Genomic DNA, 23785 nt, shown 5'->3' with positions numbered 1-23785 from the left:
CCATCCTAAAACATTTAATCCCTTCACCTTTGCCCAGAGACTGCTGTTCACAGAACAGATTGGTTGAACTCAATATGAAATAGCTCTCGCACAGCAGGTGTCTGTCACACAACACACAAGTGATTTTGGATCAGTTTACTAGCAAATCAAACCCCACCAGTCCAAGAGCTGTATCACATGCTCCTTGATTTGCACAACCACGAGGATCAGCTTTCCAAGCACAGGGGACGAAGTGGGCAGTGACTGCTGCAGCCACTTGCATTTGAGACCCCATTTTCCAGCCAAGTTTTGGCACAATTTCTGTTCATTTGTCCTTACTTGGATGTTGATGTTCAGAAGCCTGCTCTTCCCCCTTGTCCAGTATTTATCCCTTCAAGATTTACATAAAGCATCTATTAAAAAGAGTCATGAGGTAAGACACTTGCATCTAGCATTATTTTTATGTTTTAGCAATAACAAACACTGACTCAGATATGCACAGAACTGCCTGCAGATTCAGGAAGACAATTCTTCTAACAGGCATCTGTTAATGAAGAAACAGTAAATGTAGGCTCTCTCAAATATATTTCCCTAGCTAGCATAATCAGGAGATTCATGTTCTGTAGCATACATTGGCAGGGGATTTAATTCTCAATGCAATTTAGCAGCTGGGGAGACCACAGTGTAACCTCTAATAATTTAATAACAGAAACTGCAGTTTCCAGTTAATTTTTTTTATGAAACTAAATCTCCAAGTTACTGATAGCATGCCTTAAGTCAGGAAACAGCAAGCACATGCATGCAAACACATGCACCACAAAGATGAAAAATCAATTTCCAGCTTCTTGTTCCTGTGCTCTAATGTTATTTGGGTAAGATAAAGGTCTTCAGTGATGAGTCAGACAAATTATCTGTTTACAAAATTCTTATGAAAAAGTAAGCATAACTAAAAATTTGATTCCACAGTTGTTCACCAAAGCCCATATTGCCGCAACATCCACAAACAGAAGACTTATCTGCTGTATATATAATCAGTAAATGTGAGAGTCATCACAATCTCCTAATCCAATAAAGGAGACTTTCCTATATTTCCCTTCTCTACAAAAGCTTTGATCTGTAAAATTATTGTAAATTTTCAATTTTCAAGAACACATGAGGAGAAGAACTGAATCTGAAAGTGTTTTTTTTTAATGGGGCAAACCCCTAAGAGGGAACTGGGCATGGCTCTCTCCTGTTTTGTGAGCCATCTTCTATCAGCATTAAGGTACCTGGTCCCATCTGCTAACAGACTCTGCTTCTGCAGGGGAACAGAAAAGGTAACTTCAGATCAGGTCTGCCATAGGACCGACCTGGAACAATTTTAGTTGTATTCTACAGAAAGGAGATGCCTGAAAACTAATTGTATATTCAAGGTTGTCACTGAAACATGCTATCACAACTCTGAAATAGAAGAGTTGACTTAAAAAAAATAATAAAAAGACAGCTTTTGCATTGGAGGCTTCTCTCTACCGGAGAAAGAACAGCTATACTTTCAGAGCCACATTTAAGTCTCATAGCTTTGACATTTAACCCTTACGGCTCTTGCCCCACTGGGAGCAAGGATTCTGACTGCACACAGAACTGCTGCGCTCCAGCGGGAAGGAGACGTGGCTTGTTGGACCTCTCACAGTTCACATCTCCCGCTGCAGTCCTCTACCGTCTTCCTCTCCTACTTTAACTCCACTTATCTTTCTGCACAAACAGAACCAAGTTTCCCCTTCAGCTACTACCTCAGGCTCTCTTTGCAAGCTAAATAAAGCAGGCATAAATCTGATAACCAAAAGCATGCAATAAACCAAGGGAAAAAAATGGTATTCATAGTTTTACTTAACAGATATCATTTCTCAGGGCAAGATGCCCTTACTCTGAACTCCTCTTGTTCCAGTTGTTTGCTCAGTTAATTGATCTGGATACCCAGCACACATGAGCCAGGAGAAGAAACCTGATGCTGTTTTGAGTCCTGTCCATACGAAAGCAAAAAACTGTGGGCTTCCTACAAACTCCCATAGTGGTGATGGTGAGGAACTGTGCAAAAGTCTTTTGCACAGTTACACGCCATGTGTCCCCATCAGCCCCATATCAGCCAAAACAGAGAATGATTTTGGACTTTGACCAAGTCTGCTCATGGTGCCAGTGACTGTGGAGTCCTGGTTTTCCCCAGACCTTCCCCAAGCACAGCAGGTCTGAAAGGCAGCACTCCCCTTCCCCCACAGGCTGGAGAGCTGGTGTAAAGGTATAAAATGAAGCCCCTCTAACCTAGCATATGTAAAGAATGGCTCTTGCTCCTCCAGTATATACACATCAGCCAGTAAGTTTCAAACTAAAATTGCAAAAAGTTACTTCACCTTTGAGAATTTTTCATAGTTTCAAGAACTTAGCTCCCCAAGATGCTGACATCTCTGGCCACAAATCCAGCGAGGCACTGAAACATTACTTTATTTCAAGAATTTTACTTCAGGTCTCAACCTTAAGGCATATAGGAAAGGGGCACGTTGGGTTCCACAACCACAAAAACAGTACTTTATCTGAAACTAGCAACTTGTCGAAGCATGGTTTTCCCATGATTACTCCCAGCCAAAGACAAACACATCATGAAGTAAAACCAAAAAACCCTCTGAAGAACACAGTAACAACCTCATCCAACTACTGCCAGTTTTGTGCTATTTGCTTACCACTTACGTAAGTATACATCCCCAGAACTGTACATAAGACACTTCAAGTAGTGTCCCACCTGTGCACACTCCAGGGCAGAAGTTACCCTACAAAACACTACTTTAGTAACTCCACGTGCAAAGGAAGAGACAAAACAGGCTTTCCATAAAGCTGCATTTCTTCCCAGATCGTGTTGATGCTATCTACACATGGAAAAACATCCCGGCTATTTACAGAGTGCTTTACGTTCCCAAAAGAATTATTCATTAAGCAACAGCAGTCAAATTAAAGCACAAACCATAGGTTTGATTTTTAAGGAAAATCTGGTCTGGGGTAACAACAGCAGCCCAAATTCCTATACTAAGAGCAGGAAAAAGTCACTAAGGCAGACACGGACAGTTATCACAGAGAGTGATCCTCTCTTAAGTACTCCAGCACAGTCTCCCAACCTCAAAATGGAAGAGAGGCAGGATCACACCTATTCTCGCTGTTACCACATCCACACTTGCACTGTTACGACAACATGTCAAATGACAGAAAGCACTTGAGCTAGCCTTACCTCCAAAAGCTGCTTTTTGTACTAGTACAGCAAGATCACTCCTGCCACTTATACTAGAAATACAGCAGTGTCAGTTGAATTCATCTATGCTTATGACTTCTATAGAGACACCCAGGACTGTCAGAAGAAAGTTGTTCACACAGACTTACAACTACTCCAGGAAAAAAGTCTGCAGTGTCAATCAGATCTTAGATTCCACTGGCATCAAAAGCAAATTCTGAATGACTCTAACCCCAGCTAGAACTGCCCTCCAGATGCAGGGCAACTCCTGATCTCACTTAAACTTGCAGTAGGTAATCATCAGATCAACCCACAGCAACCAAGCCTTCAAGTAAACAGAGGTAATGACTAGGGTACAACTATTATCCAAAGCCTAAAGTCAAGCTTGTGCCCAACCACTAGTTCAGGAACCACCAAAAATGCAAGTTAAAGAAGAATTTGACCATTAATAGGTATTTTCTGCAATTCAGTTATCAATGCCTTTGTCTCAAAGCAACTGCTTTCTTATTAAATAGGCTTTTCATTTTAGAAAGCTAAAATATCAATGTAGACAAAAACGATGAAGTATTTGCAAACAATGAAATACTAGCAATAAAACTAACATGGACTTTACTCAATAGGATATTAAGTATTACAGGATGGAAGAAAACACTAGCAAGAGTCAAGTATTAACCATGTTTAAAATCACTGTAATTGGTCTGTTTTAAGTAGCCTGAAGCCATTAAGGCCTCCTGCATTTATTTACGCATTATATTAACCCAGCATCAACAACAAGAAAGAGTGGATTTGGCTCACTTTATTTCTAGAGACAAGAACTCTAGACTGACATAAAGGAGAAAAAGAAAAGCATTTAACAAAAATCTGTTGTCAGCAGGGCAGTCTGTAGTGGAAGGCAAAGCAAAGCAGTGTATTCTTCATATCCCATGGCACTAGTACTTACCCTTCCCCAGAGACCACTGCCTGTAGTCTAACCAACCAGAAGAGCACTTATTTGCCAACTGAAACACTAAAGAAACTCATTTAAAAAATAAAGGCCACACTTGCACTCACCCAGAAGGAAACTGGGTCACTTCACTGTTCTCTTGTCTAACAAAGCCGTATGGCCTAACTTACAGCCTATGGCCAAAGTCTAACCGAGAAGTTAAAGGTTCAGTGATATTGTACTAACATAAGCACAGAGACCAAATATGATTTTGTTTTCCTGCAGGTTCTCAGGATGAAGTTTAATGCAGTCCTGACACCCTCCACATGAGTTTTAAGTTCTAACAATTAACAGATCCACACAGAAACTCCTCTATGAGCAATCCTCCATTACATATCACAAACAATGTTTTTTATAATCAACACAAGAATCCACAGTAGGTAGACAGACAACCTGTAAGGTAAGGATAGCTCCATTTTGGCAATTGTGCATAATCAGCCTGACACCTAGTCCTGGGGAAAGCTAACTTTAGCTACCACCGCGTAGATCACAAATAATTCTAACAAAATCCAGATCTGCATTAAATACAAATCCAGCAGTGTATACCTTCCATCGTCATGCAGCTTCACCATTTCCCCTCATCTGCAGTGACCAGACTCATGCAAGACATGCAAGCCCTGTTAATTATTTACACCGCACACCTGCTCTGTCCCTCCTTCCTCTGCAGGGCACAGCACTACCAGGTACACCCACAACCTAACCAACTACAGAACCAGAGGCAGCAGGAGGGGAAGATGAGAGACAGCACATAACATACAGCTAGCAATACTAACATCACACTGCTCACTAAGCAGACGTGGTTAATTAACTAGGCTGCATTGTTATTCAGACAGTCAATGGGTTTGTCAAAGTCAGATTACAGGAGCCACTTGGTCCTGAGACAGTGCTCCACAACAGCCACAAGGTCCCTCGCTAGCGATGCTCCCACCCTACGGGGGTCCTGCTGCTCCAAGCAAGAGGTGTGAACCGCAGAGCACTCAAACCTCCATCAGCCAACAGCAATCGCAGCATTTTGAAGACAAGCCCCCTGCTTCACAAAATTTTAAAAGTACGAGGAAAACAGCAATCAGTTAAGGAGCTCAGGTTTTCTCTTCCCATGTGTGCATACACATGAGTGCAAAGGTTTTGTGGAAGAGCCTAGTAGAATAAGAAGATGCATTAGAAAAGCCATACTTTGAGGCAGCATGTACAATAGCCACATCAAGGAGCAATTATGCCAGTGCACAGGCTCACTGGCACCATCAGGACTGTATTTACTGCCAAGGGAAGCAGTGTTTCTTCAAAGTACCTAATCCATTGTAGAGACACAAGGATGCATATCATATCTGATCAGACATGAATGACAACCATATCAGGGTGAATATTACATTTCAGATGTGCAGTTTATGCTTCTAATTTCTAACACTTAAGAACAAAAGACAGCAGCCCATGGCCCTAATGCCCAAACTGAACAGGAGCAAGCCACTCGGCGTTTTGTCACAAATCCCATTACAAAAGTGCAACAAATATAATCTGGTGTCTGTCTCACTAGAGCCCTCTGCTGTCACCCAGAAGGGCCCAGCTAGCAGAAAGCCAGCTGCATCCCCTGAACCCATGGCAGTATTAGCGCTGCTCTCCACCAAGAGATGAGGCAGAGCAGCCTCTCAAGTGCTAAGCTAAGGAAATAGCCCTACCCGAAGTAGGGCCAGCTTTGAAAAAAATATTGAGGCTGCCTTGGCACTCTTGCTGGACAATGGTGCTTGATTCCATCCCCACAGAGGATCTACTAGCTTAACCAACCCAGTACAGGGTTGGTTTGGGCTACAAGCAGATCTCAAGTACTTGATTCGTACTCCTCCACACCCCCATGCTTTGCAGACACCTCATCCTGCAGATGTCCACACTTGCCAGGCAACTCAAAGCTCACTCCCAAAGATCACCCCTTACACATCTCCTCTTTTACTCCCACACCTGCCCAAAACAGCAACATTCAAACCCCATCACAATCGATGAACTAGAGGATGTTAGCAGAGCAACACCAGACCTTGGGGAAAAATGCTTAAATAAGAGATCCCCACAAAATGTATTTGAGACTGCTTTCTCCAGGTGGCATTTGATTATGGAGTGACAAACAACCTTCACCGAACATCTGGGTTTCAAAGCCATACATATCTCCTTGCAGGAGGGCAAGGTAACCAAGCGTGAACCAGAAGCAACCTGGAGGAACTGCTTGGTCAGCAGGGATTGACCGATAGGCACTGATCAAGCAGTCAGCTACAATCTTCCCTCCTACCATTTCTTCCATCAAGCCTCCTGAATACCAACAGCCTCTCTGTGCTTGGCAGCTACGTCACATACGACACAGGAGAGTAACAGAGAGTGATCACATATATGAAGAGACTAAGACCCTTTAAAGTTTATTTTTGCTAGCTCTTGCAAAAACTAGGCCCAATTTTATCTCATCTTGCTTCTGTTAGATGAAGGACCTGCTGTTCAGAATAGCCTTAGTACTCATCTTACAGCAGTTGAGTTACAGCTCATCTAAGCAGTGATTTGGTACTCATCTTAGATACCTAGGCCTTTGCACGGGCAGGGAGCACACTCTCCCTGCAATGCTAAAGGGCTTCAGAGCTTGCACAAGCCACTGAAATACCTTGATAAGGCACCAGTCTTACCCAAAGTACTCCAGCATTGTGCTAAGACTAAGGATCAAGTTTTACACAAAGAACTGCACATTATTAATTTGCTATGTCCGTACTAATCTGTTAGTTAGGCCTTCAAGTATGAAGGCCACCAGAACAGAGTAGGTATGCAAGAAATACCAGACAAAAAAAGTTATACTCCATCTTCCTCACTGACACTGGCAGTGTTTTTCTTTTAAAAATGTTAAGTGGCTGATGAAGGACTTGAAGTTTGGTTGAAATTCTGACTGCATGGTACCACTGCAGAACATACCATGTAGCAAGCCACGCAGCCTCATGTGGGTTATGTGGCTTATTGTATTCATTGAAGGTTCACTACTGCTATTAGTGGGACTATTAAAGGCAACATTCTCAAGAGAGGAAATCGGCTACTAATTCATTGTCACTAATTGCAATATGCTTTCAGCTATCTTATGCAGCAGCCGAATGCCTTGCAGAAAACAGCATTTTTATAACTGTAATAGCTAATAAAATTAGACTATCGTGTTCTTAAAAAAATACTTAATTCACATACTCATTCTTCTAAAATAATACCTGCTAATTATGTTGACAGTTGGTATTATGCATGAATAAGATTAATACTAGCTTACTAATCAGGCAGAATATTACAGCCATCCACCTTTAGATAAAGAACTGTTTTAATCAGTCCTAACATGGTGGAGAGGACACTCTGCATGTGTGTAGAGCACTGCACTAAACCCCAGCGCTATGAGCACATCCCGTGCAGACTCACTGCTCTGCTCCAGCAGGAGAAACAAGAAATCCTGTCCTCAGTCTGGAGAGGAAAACATGGTGGAGCTAACTATGAACAGCAAGAAGTAGAAATAAGCCTCAGTCTAGTTCTGCTTGAGCTCTAGGAATAAAATCTTAGGAAGTTACTCGGCCATTCCACATCTCCCTCAGATTAAGTACAGGGCTTGTGAAAAGGTAGTACATTTTTACAGAATTGCATTTTGTCACCAACATACATAGTCCTTCTTTTTTGACATCTGACAACATAAGTATCTGTGCTGAGATGAGAACTTAAAACAGCCCTCCCCACCACCCGGCAGTTTCCAGAAGACTCAGAGGCTACAGTGAGGATATTTTTTTCCCCACAAAAGAAAAGTTACAAGGTTGGAGAGGAATGTTTAGCCTGCTCTTCGGGTTGCTTCCATTTGGGCCTAGAAACTAGTTACTGTACACTCAGCCGTGAGCACTAGACGAGAAATCCAGTGCAGAGTGGCTTGCAGTGCTCATCAGTGATCTGTATCACTAAGGACTAACAAATACAGGACACAGCTAATAACGATAAAGGTAACTTAACAAAGACATATAGCTGCATAAAGTTCAAGACAAACACTAGTGAACTTTATCTTAGCAAAAATCTTCAGCAGAGCAAGAGTTTATTTTTAGCTTAATGGATGTACAGGACAAAGACTTCCAAAACACAAAGTTTAACAGAAGTCCTATATTTAACCAAGGACAAAAGAAAAGCAGTTGTCCCATTCCTCTGCCTGCCCCCGATGAGAAACCGCACTACTGACAGATAAAAGGCACTCACAGGTTTTGCAGCATCAGCCAGTATTACCTCTGCTCTACTACAGCTTCAGTCAGATCAGATCATGGATAAAAAGAGTTTATTGAGCTAGGACCACACATGGACACCCCTGCCCCCATCCCCTTTTAAAGCATATCATGTGAAAAAAATATAACTACCAGTTTACTTAATACTGCAGTATTAAGTATTATTATCCATCTACTGCCGTTAGGCTGAAGTTCTGTACTGTAAGTATGGCTGTAGCATTCTCTCCAAGAAACTATTCTGATCAGAAGAAGCTGAACTTTAATTTTCTCATACTAGCTTTTCCTCCTGTAACAGCTGTGTCTAGATAGCATCTGTACTGGGTGAGTTCTAGAAAGAGTCTTTCCTCTTCTCTTCCCCGCCCCCCACCCCCACCAGAGCTAATAATCTCAGTGGTTTGATCTCTAAAAGGTATCTTACTGTGTTTCTACATATTTTTCCTTGCAAGTCTGTGGACCTTCAACTGTTATAGACTGGTAGAGGTGCATCTGATTTAATTAGAGGTCTTAAACCAGCTGGGTGTATGACCCTAGAGGCCTCCTGCTAGGGTTTGTGCAAGGCTTGTCCTAGAAAACAAGCATGTACTTTTTTGACCATCAGCTCAGGATTCAGCTTGACCTATCCCATCACTGCTGAGGACTAACTACATGTGTATAGTATCAGTTTTGATGCATTTCACAACCCGGCCACAATAGCAACATGGTCTTGTTGGAACCACTACCAGAATAAGACAAGAATCACAGACCTTTTCAATATTTAATTATCTAGTATTGCACAGGCTACTGTGGATTTAGAGGAAATTATGCTTATGATTCATAGGCTAGTACTGGAGGAGTTCCAGGGCAAAGCAGCCCAAAGGGAGGGGAGGAAAAGAAACCCAACAAACCACTGATTAAAGCTGTGTATCACCAGCCAGCTGACTGCATGTCCAAGGACAGAGCACATTCATTCAGGTACAGAGAGCATGGCAGGTTCATTCCTAAGAAACTCTGAGCAGCTAGATTTCAGTCACCTGCCTCTTTCCTTCTGTTAAGTACAATGAACAGGCCTAGGACACAGAACCCAAAAGTGGTCCTAAACTCTTTTTGCTAGTTTTTCCAACAGTCTTCATATGCAGTACTGAGCTGTATCCATTCCTGGATTAGATATAGGTTTCTTAAGTTTCTCATTCCTTCATAAAGGAGAAGAACAAAACACCATTTGAAAGGGAAATACTCTAGCAACCACACAAGTAGGAGTTTTCCTCAGTTCATTCAATACAAATGAAATTACAACTGCTGCATTTTTTTTTAAGTTTTAACTTTTATTTAATGGCTACTTTTATTCTTTGCAAGTACTCAGGAATAGTTAATAGATGTATCAATGGTTAATCCATTTTGAGCAACTACTTATTTTTTTCCATTATAAACTTCAGCTAGTTTTTAAACTGAAGATTAATGGGGGCAGCCAGCATTCTTGAATAATTATTAGGGACAAATTTCATGCAGAAGTTCCCTCCCCCCTTAAGCATCTAGAAGCCTTTCCCACCCTCCTCCACAGACCATTACAGAACCTACCTATTTGCTTATAAGTGAGCAAAAAAATCCCTAAGTTGATAAACAGTCTGCTATGTTACATTTCAAACTCTTCAGGGATATTACTATCTCCTTCCCACATAATTCTTTACTTTGTTCTCAATAGTAGAGGCATACAACAGAGAGCACTACCACCTTTCAGTTACTGTCTTTACATTGAACTAATTGTTAAGAATCAGTTCCTTACCACTAACTAGCCCTGCACTCAGCTAAATTTCAGAGTCCCTCACATTAAGAATACAAGTTATACCACACAGTTCCAATATAACAGACAGCAAAAATAACATAACACAATCAACAAGAAAGAATTATTTTATATAGATAGATAGTTGTTTATTCCCCAGGTTTAAATTTTACCTATACCTTTTCCAAACAGCATTCAATCGCAAATAAAAAGAACAGATCCATTATACTCTTCACTTAGCACAAGATTCTTCCTGTGGTTCTGAGAAAGTCTTGCTATCTTCTTAAGAGAAGACAGGCTAACTTTCATCCTTTCTCTATAGCAAAATGAAGAATAGAAAAGGATATCTACCTCAGAGTACCAGAAATGAAGTCCACTGACATATTAAAATAAATAAATATATATAAATATACACACCTACCTACCTACCCCCCACACACACACATACTCTTTTACATTTATAACCCCTTGCCCCAAAACTAAGAGAAACTCACCTGACTGAACTCCAAAGCCATAAAAAACAAGCCTCCTATATACTACAGCTTATCATACAAAAACCCCTACAGTAGCAACTTTCTACTTCCTTTCTCCTCATTTAAAATCTCCATCTGCATGCACTAGCTTCCCTCAGCCTATAAATTAGGACGCTGCAGCTCATTAGCATGAATAGAGTTGTAATAATTAGCATCAGGTAGTACTTGTAGCTGGGTTTTCAGTTAAGCCTACTTTCTGTTGAGTAGTCAAAACATTGCCTGTTCCATTTTATGGGTTATTGTGTTTCACTGATTGAATAGTGTTTTGAGATAACTTGCTTTTACTATTTTTTTAATTCTGTTAGTGTTAGCATTACTGTAACTTTCTTCTACAGTTTATCTTTTAATTTAGCTATAGTAGTATGCATTTAATACCTGTAAGCAACCAGAAACAGTTGCTATACAGGTTGTTATAATTTTCTCTCATATTTTAAAGCTTAGTCCTTGATCTCTTATTTCACTTATTACTTCAATCATCTTTGACAATTCTCTTTGTGTGAATGGATTTTCCTTTTCACAGGTGTATGTAACTGGGAAATTCCTTAAATTTATAACTTCATCTCTTCCTATCTTTTGGTGTATGAGACATTTCTAGAGCATCACCTCATTTCCTCTTTGACCTTAGTTTTAGCTACTTGATGTTCTTCTATTAATCCTATTCTATTTTTGTCTATGGCCTCAGTCACAGCATAGTCTTCTAGCTGAAGTAGTGCCAATCGTCTTAATGCAGGACTTCCCTTCCCCCTTTTTAAGTTGCTAATCAATCTTCTCAAATTTTAGTCTATAGTAACTGATGTATCAATTTCCTTACTAGAACTGCTTATGCAGGAGTAGAATTCTTATTAACAAGCTATTTTAACAATATAGAATAAATTCAAAATATAGAAACATAGCTTATAAAATGTCCTTTTAAAAAATAAACTTTTACAAGAAATAAAGGATTAAACAAAAGGTCATGCTCCATTTCTCTTTTCCAGAATATCCACACAGACTTGATTTCTTTTGCATATGCTGACTGATGCTAATGAGGCCTCACATCACCAAAGCCAGATGGCAACAATGAAAAAATCTAGCCATAATAGCTGCAAACTTATCTGACTAAAAAAACATTCAGTATTCCTAGATCATCATCTATCCTTCTGGAGCCATACAAATACTGTGCAGCTGCCTGTGATCTTCATATTGACCCTATGAAGTAGATAACTGAAACTATTCCATTGCTACAAGGACACAGATGAAGACAAAATACTTAAAACTGAAGTGAAACAGCCTTAGGTCCCTGTGAAAAAAGAAGCTACCATATCACTGTTGTCCTTCTCTGATTCAGTAAGTTTTGTGGTTTCTTCTCAGAGCACTAATATTTTATTACTGTGAATTCTAGTTCATGTATTAATTCTGATGCAATTAATAAAGTGGCTGCTTATAATTGCTGACTCCTAAATTAATGGGGGTGTATGCTCCAATAGCATTTGTCCTGTCTAGATGTAAACAGGGACAGAGGTAAAAATCCTATGATCTCTTCAGTGGACAAAACTGATATTCTGATTTTTAGCTTGTAACAGAATAAGGCAGAAATTCAGCAAGATGCCTGTGTGTAAAGTGGTTGGTGTCTTGCATGGGCCCAAAAAAAAAAAAAAAAAAAAAAAAAAAAAAGTAGCTTTCTTATCAGGACACTCATTAATGATTTTTCATTAAAGGTATGCAAGAAGATAAGGTATTACTTGTGCATTAGAAGACTTTTGAGAATACGGAATGCCAGCCTTTATGTGCAACAATCAGTGTAAATAGGAGTAAGTAATCAACTTTAATGGGGCTACTCATCCTATCAGAGCTGCAATGGGTATCCTTCTGTCTTTCCCTCATGTAAACCCTGCATGTTACCTGCTATAGAGGGAGAAGAAGGTGTAGGATTAACTCTTGCCTCTATTTGCCAGGGATCTCTCTATATAGGAGATTCCACTGATGTCCTGATAAAGCAGTGTCCTGCCTCTTCACACAACAGCAATCATAGCAGAAATGGCCAGGGTGGAAAATTTAGGAACCTGACTGTCTAATGAACATAAATACCAAAATGAGCAGTAAATTATTTAAATCCCATGCTGTTTTACACTAACGCAAAATTGCATTGTCCCAGCAAAATCGTGTCAAACCTATTATTGCAACTGTTTTATTTCATTTTTTGTAATTCTCTCTTTAGGAGTTTTGCTAAAAAAAAGAATTTCAAGAAAACGTTTTAGGTAATCTTCAATTAGGACAGAATTTCAGACGCATTTGTCCAGTGCAAGACTGCAGAACCTTCTTCTTCTTAGGAGCCTTGGATGAACAGTCTGTTTTGATGGTGAAAGTTTAGCACAGTTGAGGTCTCTCCTGCAGTTCAGGCTCCTTTCTCCTGTGTCAGGCCCGGTCCTTTGCATCTAGCTTGAACTTCTACCAGAAGCAATGCATATGTTATCATGCTTAAGGGAGATGGCAGGTAGTCGGTGGTGAGATGGACAGTGATTCAGATGGCAGGGAAGTCCATGGAGAGATATAATAGATCGCCAAGTCATCTGCTTTCAATGGAGATCCTGCAACTAAAGAGACTTTGGTGGATCTACCATAGGATCTACAGTTCTGCAGATCTCCTACAAGAATATCCTGCAAGAGAGGGAATGGAACAGGCGAGATGCTAGAAGAAGTTCCAGCTAACAGAGATCTGTGATAGAAGGGCTCCCTGTCACACATCTAAGGAAACCGTCACCTGCGCATTTGGCAATATTAGGCTGACAATATCTATTACAACTCATGTTAGAGAGCTCTTGACAAATCAGCATTAGGAAGGTCGGGAGACATGCTGCCTTACCGCTTGAGTAGGTAAAATATAAAACTCTTTCATGGTTTGATCACCAGCTGTATCCAAAGGCCATTCATATTCCAAGGCCCCCAAAATACACTGACTGCAATTTAGTATGTCAGATAATATAGTCCAGACAGCAGGACACGATCAGAGCTTATATCTCTGCCTGCACACAGTCACACTAAAACATGGAAAGACACATGCTCTCTGCCTTTTCTATAGCATGGAAGTAGTATGGTTTGTAGGGACATAACCACTTTCTTTCACTGGTTCAGACTGCTCCCTTGGACACATTCAGTCATGGCCGAGCTGCTTGTAGACACTTCAAGTTGTCTTCTTTTGACTTTCTCTTCCAGAGAATCTCATTTCTTTTGTTTCTTTTGGCAATACAGTTGGGATAGTGACTGCTTTCTTCCTGCTCTGCCACCATCCTCTTCTATTATTTTACAATTCTCATTTTATTGCCTCCATGTGCTTTTTGCTATTTTCCAAAACCATATTGGCTATTTATGAGTGGGAAATTAATCTGAAACTTGAATGACAGCAGACATCACAGATAATTACAATTCTAGCCCAGTAAAAAGGAAAAGCTGGAATATACTGTGTTTGTTGGTTGCTTAGTATGTTCAGTCAAAATCAGACAATAGATGCAGGTGCTATTTTACAACCTGTTTATGCAAAGATCAGTGTATATATTTTATTTTCTGCCCATGAAGTTCTTGGTTCCACTTGGTGTTTAGAAATGCAGACCTAGAAGCAAAAGCCTGTCTCAAAGTTCAGACCCACCTATTCCTGATGATTGTTTCATAATACTTTACAAATACCAATCAAATTCAGTTATGAGGTCAAGCTAGATTTCTTTCCTACCAGTCCCAAGAGAAAGCTGTTTTGAGCAGGTGTCTGATGTTTAGAAAAAGGCGTACTACTTTCAGACTAAATGTTTGTGAAAGTGGATGCCTGTTTGTTCTCTTGCCAACACTATCCTCTAGTTGAAATATTTTTTCTCCCTCTTGACTATGTGTATAGAAACTTAACTGTTTAAAAGATTTCTAGGCTGGCAGAAGCTTGAATTTGGTAGCTGGGACATATGTAAAATAAAATATTTTGATACTGTGAAGCTTACTATAAACATAGAAGTGTTGGCCAAAATGAAATGGCATATTATGTCCTGAAGGACTGGCTGATAATCAAAATATCAACTTTAGTTGCCCCCCCTAGTAATATGAGTCTATATGGTGTGCCATGAGATTACACTGCCTCCACTCTGTCCATAAAATATGTTTAGTTCTTCTTATTATAGGGGCTAGACGCTTTATATAAAGACCTGAAATCGTGTCCAATTTCAATCTCTCAAGATTTAACACATCTAAAATAACTCCACTGAGTTAATTTGTACATGTGCTTGTTAATAAGTTTACCAATAATTGCACTTACCTGAAGTGTCTTAACTTGGGACTCTACCTCCAAAGATGCTTTGCTTTTTCTGTAAGCAATCAGTTCTTTGTCCTCAAATCTTTCAGATCTTTCTAGACACTCCTTCCTCTTTCTAAGGACTGATCACCGTTTTTTCGATCCTAACCAAGAACCGTAGGGCTTAGAATCTTTTTAAAGACAGGATAAACAAATTTCAGATTTGTAAATAAAATTACTTCCATTCAAACCAGCAGGTAATAACCGTCTCCTTTATTTAATATTACAGCAAAACTTCAGCAAGGGTCAGGAGGTCAGTTAAGGAGTGAAAAGTCACTGCTCCTCAGGCAGCAAAGGACTGGGACAAATTTAATTTGGACAGGAGTGCGGAGGAGAGCACTGTCTCCTTCTCCCTGTCTGGTATGCTCTTATTAAATCTCATCCTTTTTCCCCCCCCCCTACTAGCAGGCAAATGGCAAAAGAATGGCTTCTAGGCACAAACCTGTATTAGTGAAACTTTGGGAACAAGATTTGATTGTTAATCTGTAAATCAGGACCGGCCTTTTACTCAGTCTGGATCTGGTCAATAAGCAGCTGCATACTTTAATTCCCCTGTTTTACTGTTGATCTTCAAAACAAGGTGCTAGGACTGAGATATTAATGTATTTAATCCCATATCCAGCCACTGGACAACTGAACATTCTCACAAAAGCCTCAGATACTTGTTTTATATATTCTTTTTATAAACGTTGGGTTGAACATTCCTAGATATCACAGGCAAAGCATGTTAGATTGCTTTCACTGTGTTTCATATAAAAGGCAGAACAGTGCTGTGTTAGCAGGAGATAAAACCTGAGCCCTCCTTCTATAAAAATAGTAAATGAGTAAGGGTAGTGCTATTGTAATGAGACAAAAACACCTCTGCTTTCACTCTTTATGAATACCTGCTTGTCTAATGAAAGTAAATAAATGGGTTTGGTGGTCTGCATTCAAGAGATTAGGATTTAAAAATCAAAAACCCTCAGGTCACTTTTAAGCAAGATGTAGGGCTGCCTTCTTTTCCTTATAGGAGCTATACACTAATTTTGATTGTGTTAATCGTGATTTGCACCACGGTAAAATGAGGTAGGTCCATCAAACCAAACCCTTGGCTAAAATAACATGACACACTTGATTGGATTTATTATAAATTATAGGTCTGATCCAATCATGGCTCTTCCATTTTAGCCCAATGGAAGACAAGTTCCCATCCATCTGTACTTTGCAGTGATATGCCAATTCAATAGTTTCCAAGTTGTTAATTAGAACTAAAAATAATGAAAACATGGTCTGTGTGAGGTGAAAAAGGCTGAAATGTATAAAAAATCCACAGTATGTTTTGTGATTCTCCATCAAAACATGAAGGTGTTGAGACCAATTTACTGACATTCATTTTCTTTCCAATTCAAACTATTGTTTGAGTTTTCAACAATGATAACTACATTGTTACAAAAAGAGCTCTAGCTGTCTAGAAAATCTCATGTGATGGTCGTGCACGTGTACGTAACACTCTAACTTCATGGGATTATGTCCCTTCTCAGAAAAGTGCAAAATAGCTGGTTTGATTGTGTTGCTCATTAAAATCTGTATCGAATCAGCTCCGTCTTAATCATACCTTGGTCTGAGATACAAAACCCTTCATTTTATGTTTTGAGGTGTGCTCACTCCCTTCCAGCTTCCTGTATTTACAATGAAAATTTCCAAAATCAAGAAACTGCCATGGCAAAACACGGAGCCAGAAGCTTTGAAATAGGTGGGTAGCTGTTCATCCCCTACGTTGGAAAGAAACTGCTCAGGAACTTTTCAAGTAGACAGAATTCCTTATGAAAGGTTGATAATAATGCTAATCAAAAAGTCTGAAAGCTTTCCAACAACCAGTGAAACAATTGTTCTAATAAGAAGTTCTCAATATTGATATTGTATTTTTTATTTTGCAATTTTTACCAAAAACCTTTAGACAATGTTACTTTTATTTTCAGAAAAGCTTCTCAGTGGTGAGTCAAACTTTCTTGTCTCAATCTTTCCCCATATCAACAACCTTTCACAAGTTATCCTTTCAGTGTACCAGCTGGGAATCAGTTATCTATCTAAGGCTTTCAGATGTCCTGTCCCTATACCTGCAATTGCTCCAAAAGACTTAACTAGAAAAAATAGTAGACTAAAAGGAAAACATTTATGTTGATGAAAAGGCCAAGTCAAACTTAATTAATGGCTGTCCCAGAGCAGAAAGCTGTTGCTGCAGAGATGTTCAACTGCCTTTTCTATGTCTAATATATCGTTCTTCTCTACCAGCTATACATACAACACAACCAAGAGAGATTTTGTGATTAACTGTCCCTTAAAAGAACCTGTCAGCAATCAGGCTCTACAGATACTGTCAGCAATGCATATTCTAATATTTATACTACTATAAACAAATTCAAATGTGCCACAATGCAACATGGTACAGGAAAATAAATATGAGACAGTAATTTATTATAGTAATAAAGCTAACACAGGAGTCTAGAATATTACTTCACAAGTAGCAAATCAGCACTCTCAGATTCAGCAATTATTTCGACAGTATACTTGATAGCCTAAAAAAGAACAGTCAAAGAGAAATGAACCAGCTAAGAGCACCACTTTGTAGCATACTCTTGGAGTATCATCTGTCAGCCTGCCAGAAGAGCAGAAAGGGCTGATATGGTTGCTTAGTGGGCCATCAGCAAATCTTCATCACAAAGTGCCTTGTGAAGTGGTAACTAAGTGGAGAATAATCACTTTGAGATGCTGGCATCAGTTTTCAGATGATCATCCAAAACTCCATGCATGTAGAGTCAATGGGAGTTGTCAGCTTGGAAGTCTTAGGTCAGGAAGAAGATTTAATATTGAAAAAAGGGGATGCTTTAAATCAGTGCTATTTCTGAAGCCTTAGATTTCTATGTAAAAACTCCCTGCAGAGCTGGAAGAGATCAGGACTGTGCTCAATGCTAGTGGCAATGCAAATGCAATACTAGACTATGCTTTCTATATTCCATGAGTTCATTATCTTGGAGATATTCTGGGACCCTGAACAGGCAGGCAGGTTTCCTTGGAATCATGCTACTGCCAGATGTTTCAATCCTGCATGGAATTACAACAGCATTACTGCTAAATCACACTAGCAGGTCAGTGCTTTTAGATACAGCCAGAATACAAAATACATTGAGTCACACACTATAGGGAAGTATACTAAAAGAAAATACTGCTAGGGAACTATCATCTGGAACAAAAGTCCTGTGGGAAGAGTGGGCAGAGAAGGAATAAATAGTTCCTAAAAATAGGCAGTACGTGCGTCTGTTTTCAGCAGAGTCACAAGTACAGTCAAAGAAAAGACAATGTAAAGGGTTTCATGTATTGGCTATAGGGTGGGATGGAAATTCTTATTTTTAATTAAATTTAACTTATTTTAATCTTAAATATTGAAGATCAATTAGATTTTTTTAACTAACTCCAAAGCAACTGTGTCCTCCATCATCTGAGTGCTTCACAGTCTTTAATGTATTTATTCCTGATCTCATCTCCCTCTTCCAAGCAAGGCGAAGAAGTGTTTCTGCGGCTACAGTACATAGGACCTTATTTATATATGAAGGTATTCCACAGTAACTCAGCATCTTTTTCTAATTCAAGTGTCATAAACAGATGTATTTTAAATTCCCTCCCATCCTAATCCAAGCTAATTTTCATATCCAGACACACTCTAAGTGAGTTACCCAAGATAACAGAAGTTTGAGTTGGCCTTAAACTAACCCCTTCATTGCCTGGCCACCTCAGTTCACGGCTGAGTACGACCTCACTCTACTCGAGAAGACTTCACTTTATGCTAATATAAAAACAGAATAACATCAAACATGAGGTTTTTTGTGATAAGATCTTGCTGAAAAGGCATAATTGTCATTGATGTTAATGGAAATAGGAAGAGACCTTTGATGTAGATTGAATAAGCTGCACATTATATGAAACGATGAGCCAGTTAAACATGGATGAAAATAAACAGTTCAGTAACACTTATACATCATTACCACCACACAGTTTGAATGTGTGCATAAACACATATATACTTTATTTTGGTTTTATTTTGATTGTTTCTTCTGGAAAAATTTCCCATCATACTCCAGGATTTCTGTGTGTCAACATTATGGCTGCAATAGTCTTGCTAGATGTTCCTGTAACTCTAAGTAACATTAATGGGCATTAAATGCATTTGCTGAGGAAGCACACCTCTCCGCACAGTGCCCCACTGCCACTAAAATTGCTAGGTATCTTTTTCACAGCAGAGTAGGGCTTTTGCTCTTAGTTAAACATTTAAATGTTAATATTTTAAGAAGTTGCTAGCTCAGCACTGTGCTAACCCCTTTCATAGGGCTTCTGTTTGGATAAAAGTACATTCAAGATGAGTGTTTGACTGACTGCAAAATATGATGTAGACATCCTTTCAAGGTAGGTGACTTGAGTGAGCTTCACAGTGAAAGCTCTAGCCTTCACTGTGCTTGTTACACTATGATGGACACTATCAACACATACAAGGGCTATGGTTTTGTACCATGAAATGATGTTTATATTTTGATTCTTCACATCTCAAAAGAAGATTCTGTAACTACCTCTACACTAAAAATATTTCTTCTTGCTGATGTGCACCACGGAGCAGTTGAAAGAGACCACAGTAAATGACATCAAGATCATTTGGATCTTTAATACATTTTAATGTTTGAACTCTAAATTTTTTTGCCCTAAAAATAAAAATGTTATTGTGTAGCCTTCCAGTGTGTTATTGACAGTTGCTTATTTTTAGTGACTTTACAGAGACAGAAGGAGAGGAACAGGTAAGTCTTTGATGGCTGTGGTTCCAACAGCAAAGAGCTGGAAACTTCTTAGAGAATAATTTAAATACAATCAATTTAGCCTAGCTATATGACATCACAGCAATAAAAAGATTTAGTTGTACAAAGCAAAAAAGAAAAATCAATTAATGAGCAAATGCATAAAAAAGTAGAGGACTAATCATTTGAGTGGCAGGAGGTGACCCACCATCTCCAATATCTCCTCTTCTCCTCACCTGCTTTTCTGTGAAGTCCGTTGTACTAGTGCTAAGCAAGGTTAAAATGCTACTAAATATACTGATTGCATTTTATACTGTATTAGCACACATAAAAGCAGTGCTACAAAACACAAAAGGATAGAAAATGACAATTGGAGCTGATGTGCAAAGACCTCATTAGACCATTGCAGAGCGACTGTCCTGCTTGACTCAGGATGTAAAACTATAAGCTACTGACATACTTCACAAACTGCATGAAAAAAATCTGTGACCCAAACTGAAAGCTAATACTTTAAGATTACCAAACTCCCTCAAAGGTAAATAGGACTAGCAAGCAAACTACAAATATTTAAAGCAGGAATCATCCTCTTGTCACAAAAGGAAAGATGGTAGAATATTCTGAAATACAGATGCTAAGGAAACAACAGCGGATTAAGACAGGGTTACCTGACCCTAACTAAAGGTGACTAAAGGGCAACCAACTCCTTCATTCAACTCAGGTAAGGTCTTCAGATTTTGCAGTGCCATCACACAACCACATCTGAATTGATTTTCAGCTGACTGTGACTCAGTTTCCAAACCGAGACTTTCACAGTTGGTTTCACAGGGCACAGTTAACCACTCTTATGAACCTCGTCTAGTCCATGTAGGTAGCAGTTCTGCAGTCAGCTTATGCCAGTCAAACCACTGGAGGCTGTGAAAGCAGAGCACTCCTGCCTTTATATGTCTATTCCTTTGCTGGCATTAGAGATCAAATCATCCTGGTGCTGAGCCACATCAGCACTGATCCAGCTGACCATGTAGCCATCTGATTGCTAATGTTGACATAAGCAAGGCAATGGGAATATACAGAAAGGAGGAAGGCCGGAGCTTCTTTTTGGGTGGGTGGCAGCCTGCAGGTACTGACCTAAGCCAACTACAGTCATATCCTTTGAGAAAGCTGTGTATTAAGTTACACAAACCTATTCTACTACCCTTCAGAAAAATAATCTAAATAAGAAATAAATTATTCAACAATGGAGAAGCAGGGACAGTAATGCTAACCAGCAGCCCCTATCCTTCTTCAAAGTATCACCTAATCTGGATTTCACTTAAGTGAAATCCAGGGTACATGTAAAATTCAACCCTATGTGCAGATAAAGCCCAGCTGGTAGATCCAGTATGCCTCAGGCACCCATAGCATGACTGGGGTAGAAGTTAACCACCTAGATCCAAAAGAATTATTTTTAAAAAGTTTAAGCTCAAACTAATTATGTATCACTGTGTTCAAGCTAAACACTCTCCAGGTGCCAAGTGCTCTGCATCTGGATCTTTTGAAAGACTAGTTATGGGTAACTGCATCTAGGACTGGACTGCAAACATTAGATCCTAAATGTATCTAGTACTTACAGCTCTGGGACAAGGGGCCTCCCTGCCACAGAAGGACAGGATTTCGGGTCAGACTACAGAAGTGGACACAACCCAAACCAGTGCAAGTGGAATCTGCTTAACTGCCACTTTTTCATATGAATGGCTTATACCAAAGGCAAGCAAAGATGGCAGTGTATTGAATACTAGTCTGAAACCTTATCATTTCCTAGGGGATAGCATTACACATCCCCTTGCTTAGCATCCTGCTTACTCCAGAGGTCCCTAAGGTTCTGTCCTCATTAGCAAGCTGGGAGGCCCCACGGGGGGACATTAGCAGAGTGACCAGGCTGTGCAGAGGACCTGATGGATGGGTGGCTTCTGTTTCAGACTCTAGGCTGGTTTGATGGACTGAACAGCCGTGCGTGGTTGCACTATACCTTCCAGTTCAGCATCGTACAAAAGCAGTCCAGTACATGCTCTCAAAAGCGCTGAGATTTAACCCGAAGCAGAGCTGATCAGGACATGTGCTTCAAACGCGCACCGCTGATTCAAATACAAACGCTGAAGGAGCGTGCTGCTGGACCCTGACTCTTCCCAGACGTTGTGCTGGGAGCCTAAGCACTTCGCACAGAAATGGGTGTCTTAGTCTTTTATTGGACCTGTCTCTAAGTCACAAGCAGTATCACTAAGGAAGCAGATATTGCTAAGTAAAACTGACATCAGGAATAAATTTCGAAGGCACCTTGGTCAGACAGAAGTCAGTGGAAGTCCTCCTGCTGGGGCCAGAACCACCCCTGAAAGGTATTCCACTGCTGCCTGTTTCCTCAGGAACCGGTTGGAAGGACCTTGCCTGAACGAACCTCTGGAGAAGCCCCATAACCGATCTCCGCGCCAGCTCCCAGCAGCGCCCGGCGCTCTCCCCGCTCCGACCGCCCGGCCGCCGGGGCAGGGGGGAGGCCTGCGAGCGGCCCTGCGGGGCGCCGGGCACCGCGGCGGGCTGCCACGTCCCGTGGGGCGGGCGCGGGGGGCACGACGCCCCGTGGGCTGCGCCGCTCTGCGGCGCGGGGCCCGGCGGTGCGGGGCCACGGGGGGCGATGCCCGGGGGTGGGGCGATGCCCCGCGGGGCGGCCGCCATGGCGCGAGGGGCGCTGCGGGGCCTCCTCCCCGCGCCGCCTCCTCCCCGCGCCGAGACCCCGAGGCCGCCGCGGGGGCACACGAGAGGGTCCCCGCCGCCGCCAACCGCCTCGGCGGGGGAGGGGGCGGCGCGGCGGCGGGGGGGATGGGCCGGGGAGGCCGGGCGGCGCGGCCATGGAGGCGCCCGCCGCGCCGCTCGCTCCGCCGCGGCGCCTGCTCCCGCCCCCGCGCCCTCCCCCCGCGCCGCCGGCCGCCGCGCCCTCTCCTCACCGCCCGACGAGTGGATCTTGGGGGACTTGCGCCGCAGGGACATCTTCAGCGCCGTGTCGAGGCGGGCGCGGGTCGGCATGCTGCGGCCGCGGGCGGCGGGCGAGGCCGGGGCGGCGGCGGCGGGGGCGGCGGGCTGGCCGCGGGCCCCCCCTCACGCAGACGCCGCGCTGCGGCGGCGGGCAGCGCCGCGGCCTCGCTGCGGGGGCGGGCGAGGCGCTAAGCCCGCGCCGGGCTCGGCTCCCCGCGGCGGCGGCGGCTGGGAAGGGGGGCCGAGGGCCCGGTGCCTCCTGCGGGGGGGCTGCGCCGCCGCCCCCCTCGGGGCCCTGCGGCGCTGCTGCCGGTGTGCGCGGTGCCGACCGCCTCGCAGCGCCGGCGCCGGCTGGCGCCCCGGTCCCCTGCTGACTTACATCCCCGGTCACCATCTGCGTGTGGGCCGAGTGCTGCCGCTGTGCTGCAGCCGCGTCTTACTGCTGAGTTTACCCAGGTGCGAGCGGTTGCACAAGGTACGGTCCAGTAAGGACCAGGGCTTTTTTTTAAAGAGGCCTACCTGAAACTAGTACTTCATTAACAGTTTAGGCACCTAAAACACTGAAAGATTTGAGTTATTTGCCCCCGTCTCTAACAGACCTCCCGGTTACAAGGGCGTCCTTCGCCGCTGCGGCCTGCTGCCAGGCTCCCTCCAAAAGCTGTCGTTCCTGCTCAGCTCAAAGCAGCAAGGAAACCAAGGATGAAAGAGGAAAGATTAATCAATATACCACTTTTGTTTTTGTACCAGTAGGATTGTGTGAAGAACAGAAAACCAATTCACGTATGTTGTTAGACAGCTAGAAGACAAATAAAAAATTAAGTTCACGTGGTCAGATGAAAGGCAAGGAACGTGCTCAAAAAAAGGGCTAAGAAAGAATGGCAGCTCCTAGTTTCATGTTTGCTTTTTCTTCAGAAA

The 23785-nt window shown here is 41.8% G+C and overlaps 1 protein-coding gene across 1 annotated transcript in view; it reads right to left on the bottom strand.

Moving 5' to 3' along the window:
* ATP8A2 (ATPase phospholipid transporting 8A2) overlaps positions 1–22892 on the bottom strand; it is a 336147-nt gene extending 313255 nt beyond the window's left edge. Inside the window, exon 1 of the mRNA XM_064504996.1 lies at positions 22843–22892. Within this exon, the coding sequence (XP_064361066.1) occupies positions 22843–22885 (43 nt within the window). The 5' untranslated portion in view covers positions 22886–22892. The remainder of the gene's footprint in view (positions 1–22842) is intronic.
* Between the last annotated feature and the right edge of the window lie 893 nt (positions 22893–23785).

The sequence above is a fragment of the Dromaius novaehollandiae genome, chromosome 1, assembly GCF_036370855.1.
Source record: "Dromaius novaehollandiae isolate bDroNov1 chromosome 1, bDroNov1.hap1, whole genome shotgun sequence".
NCBI classification, from domain to species: Eukaryota; Metazoa; Chordata; class Aves; order Casuariiformes; family Dromaiidae; genus Dromaius; species Dromaius novaehollandiae.
The sequence above is the reverse complement of the archived record's forward strand: the minus strand, read 5'-3'. Positions and strand labels throughout refer to the sequence as shown.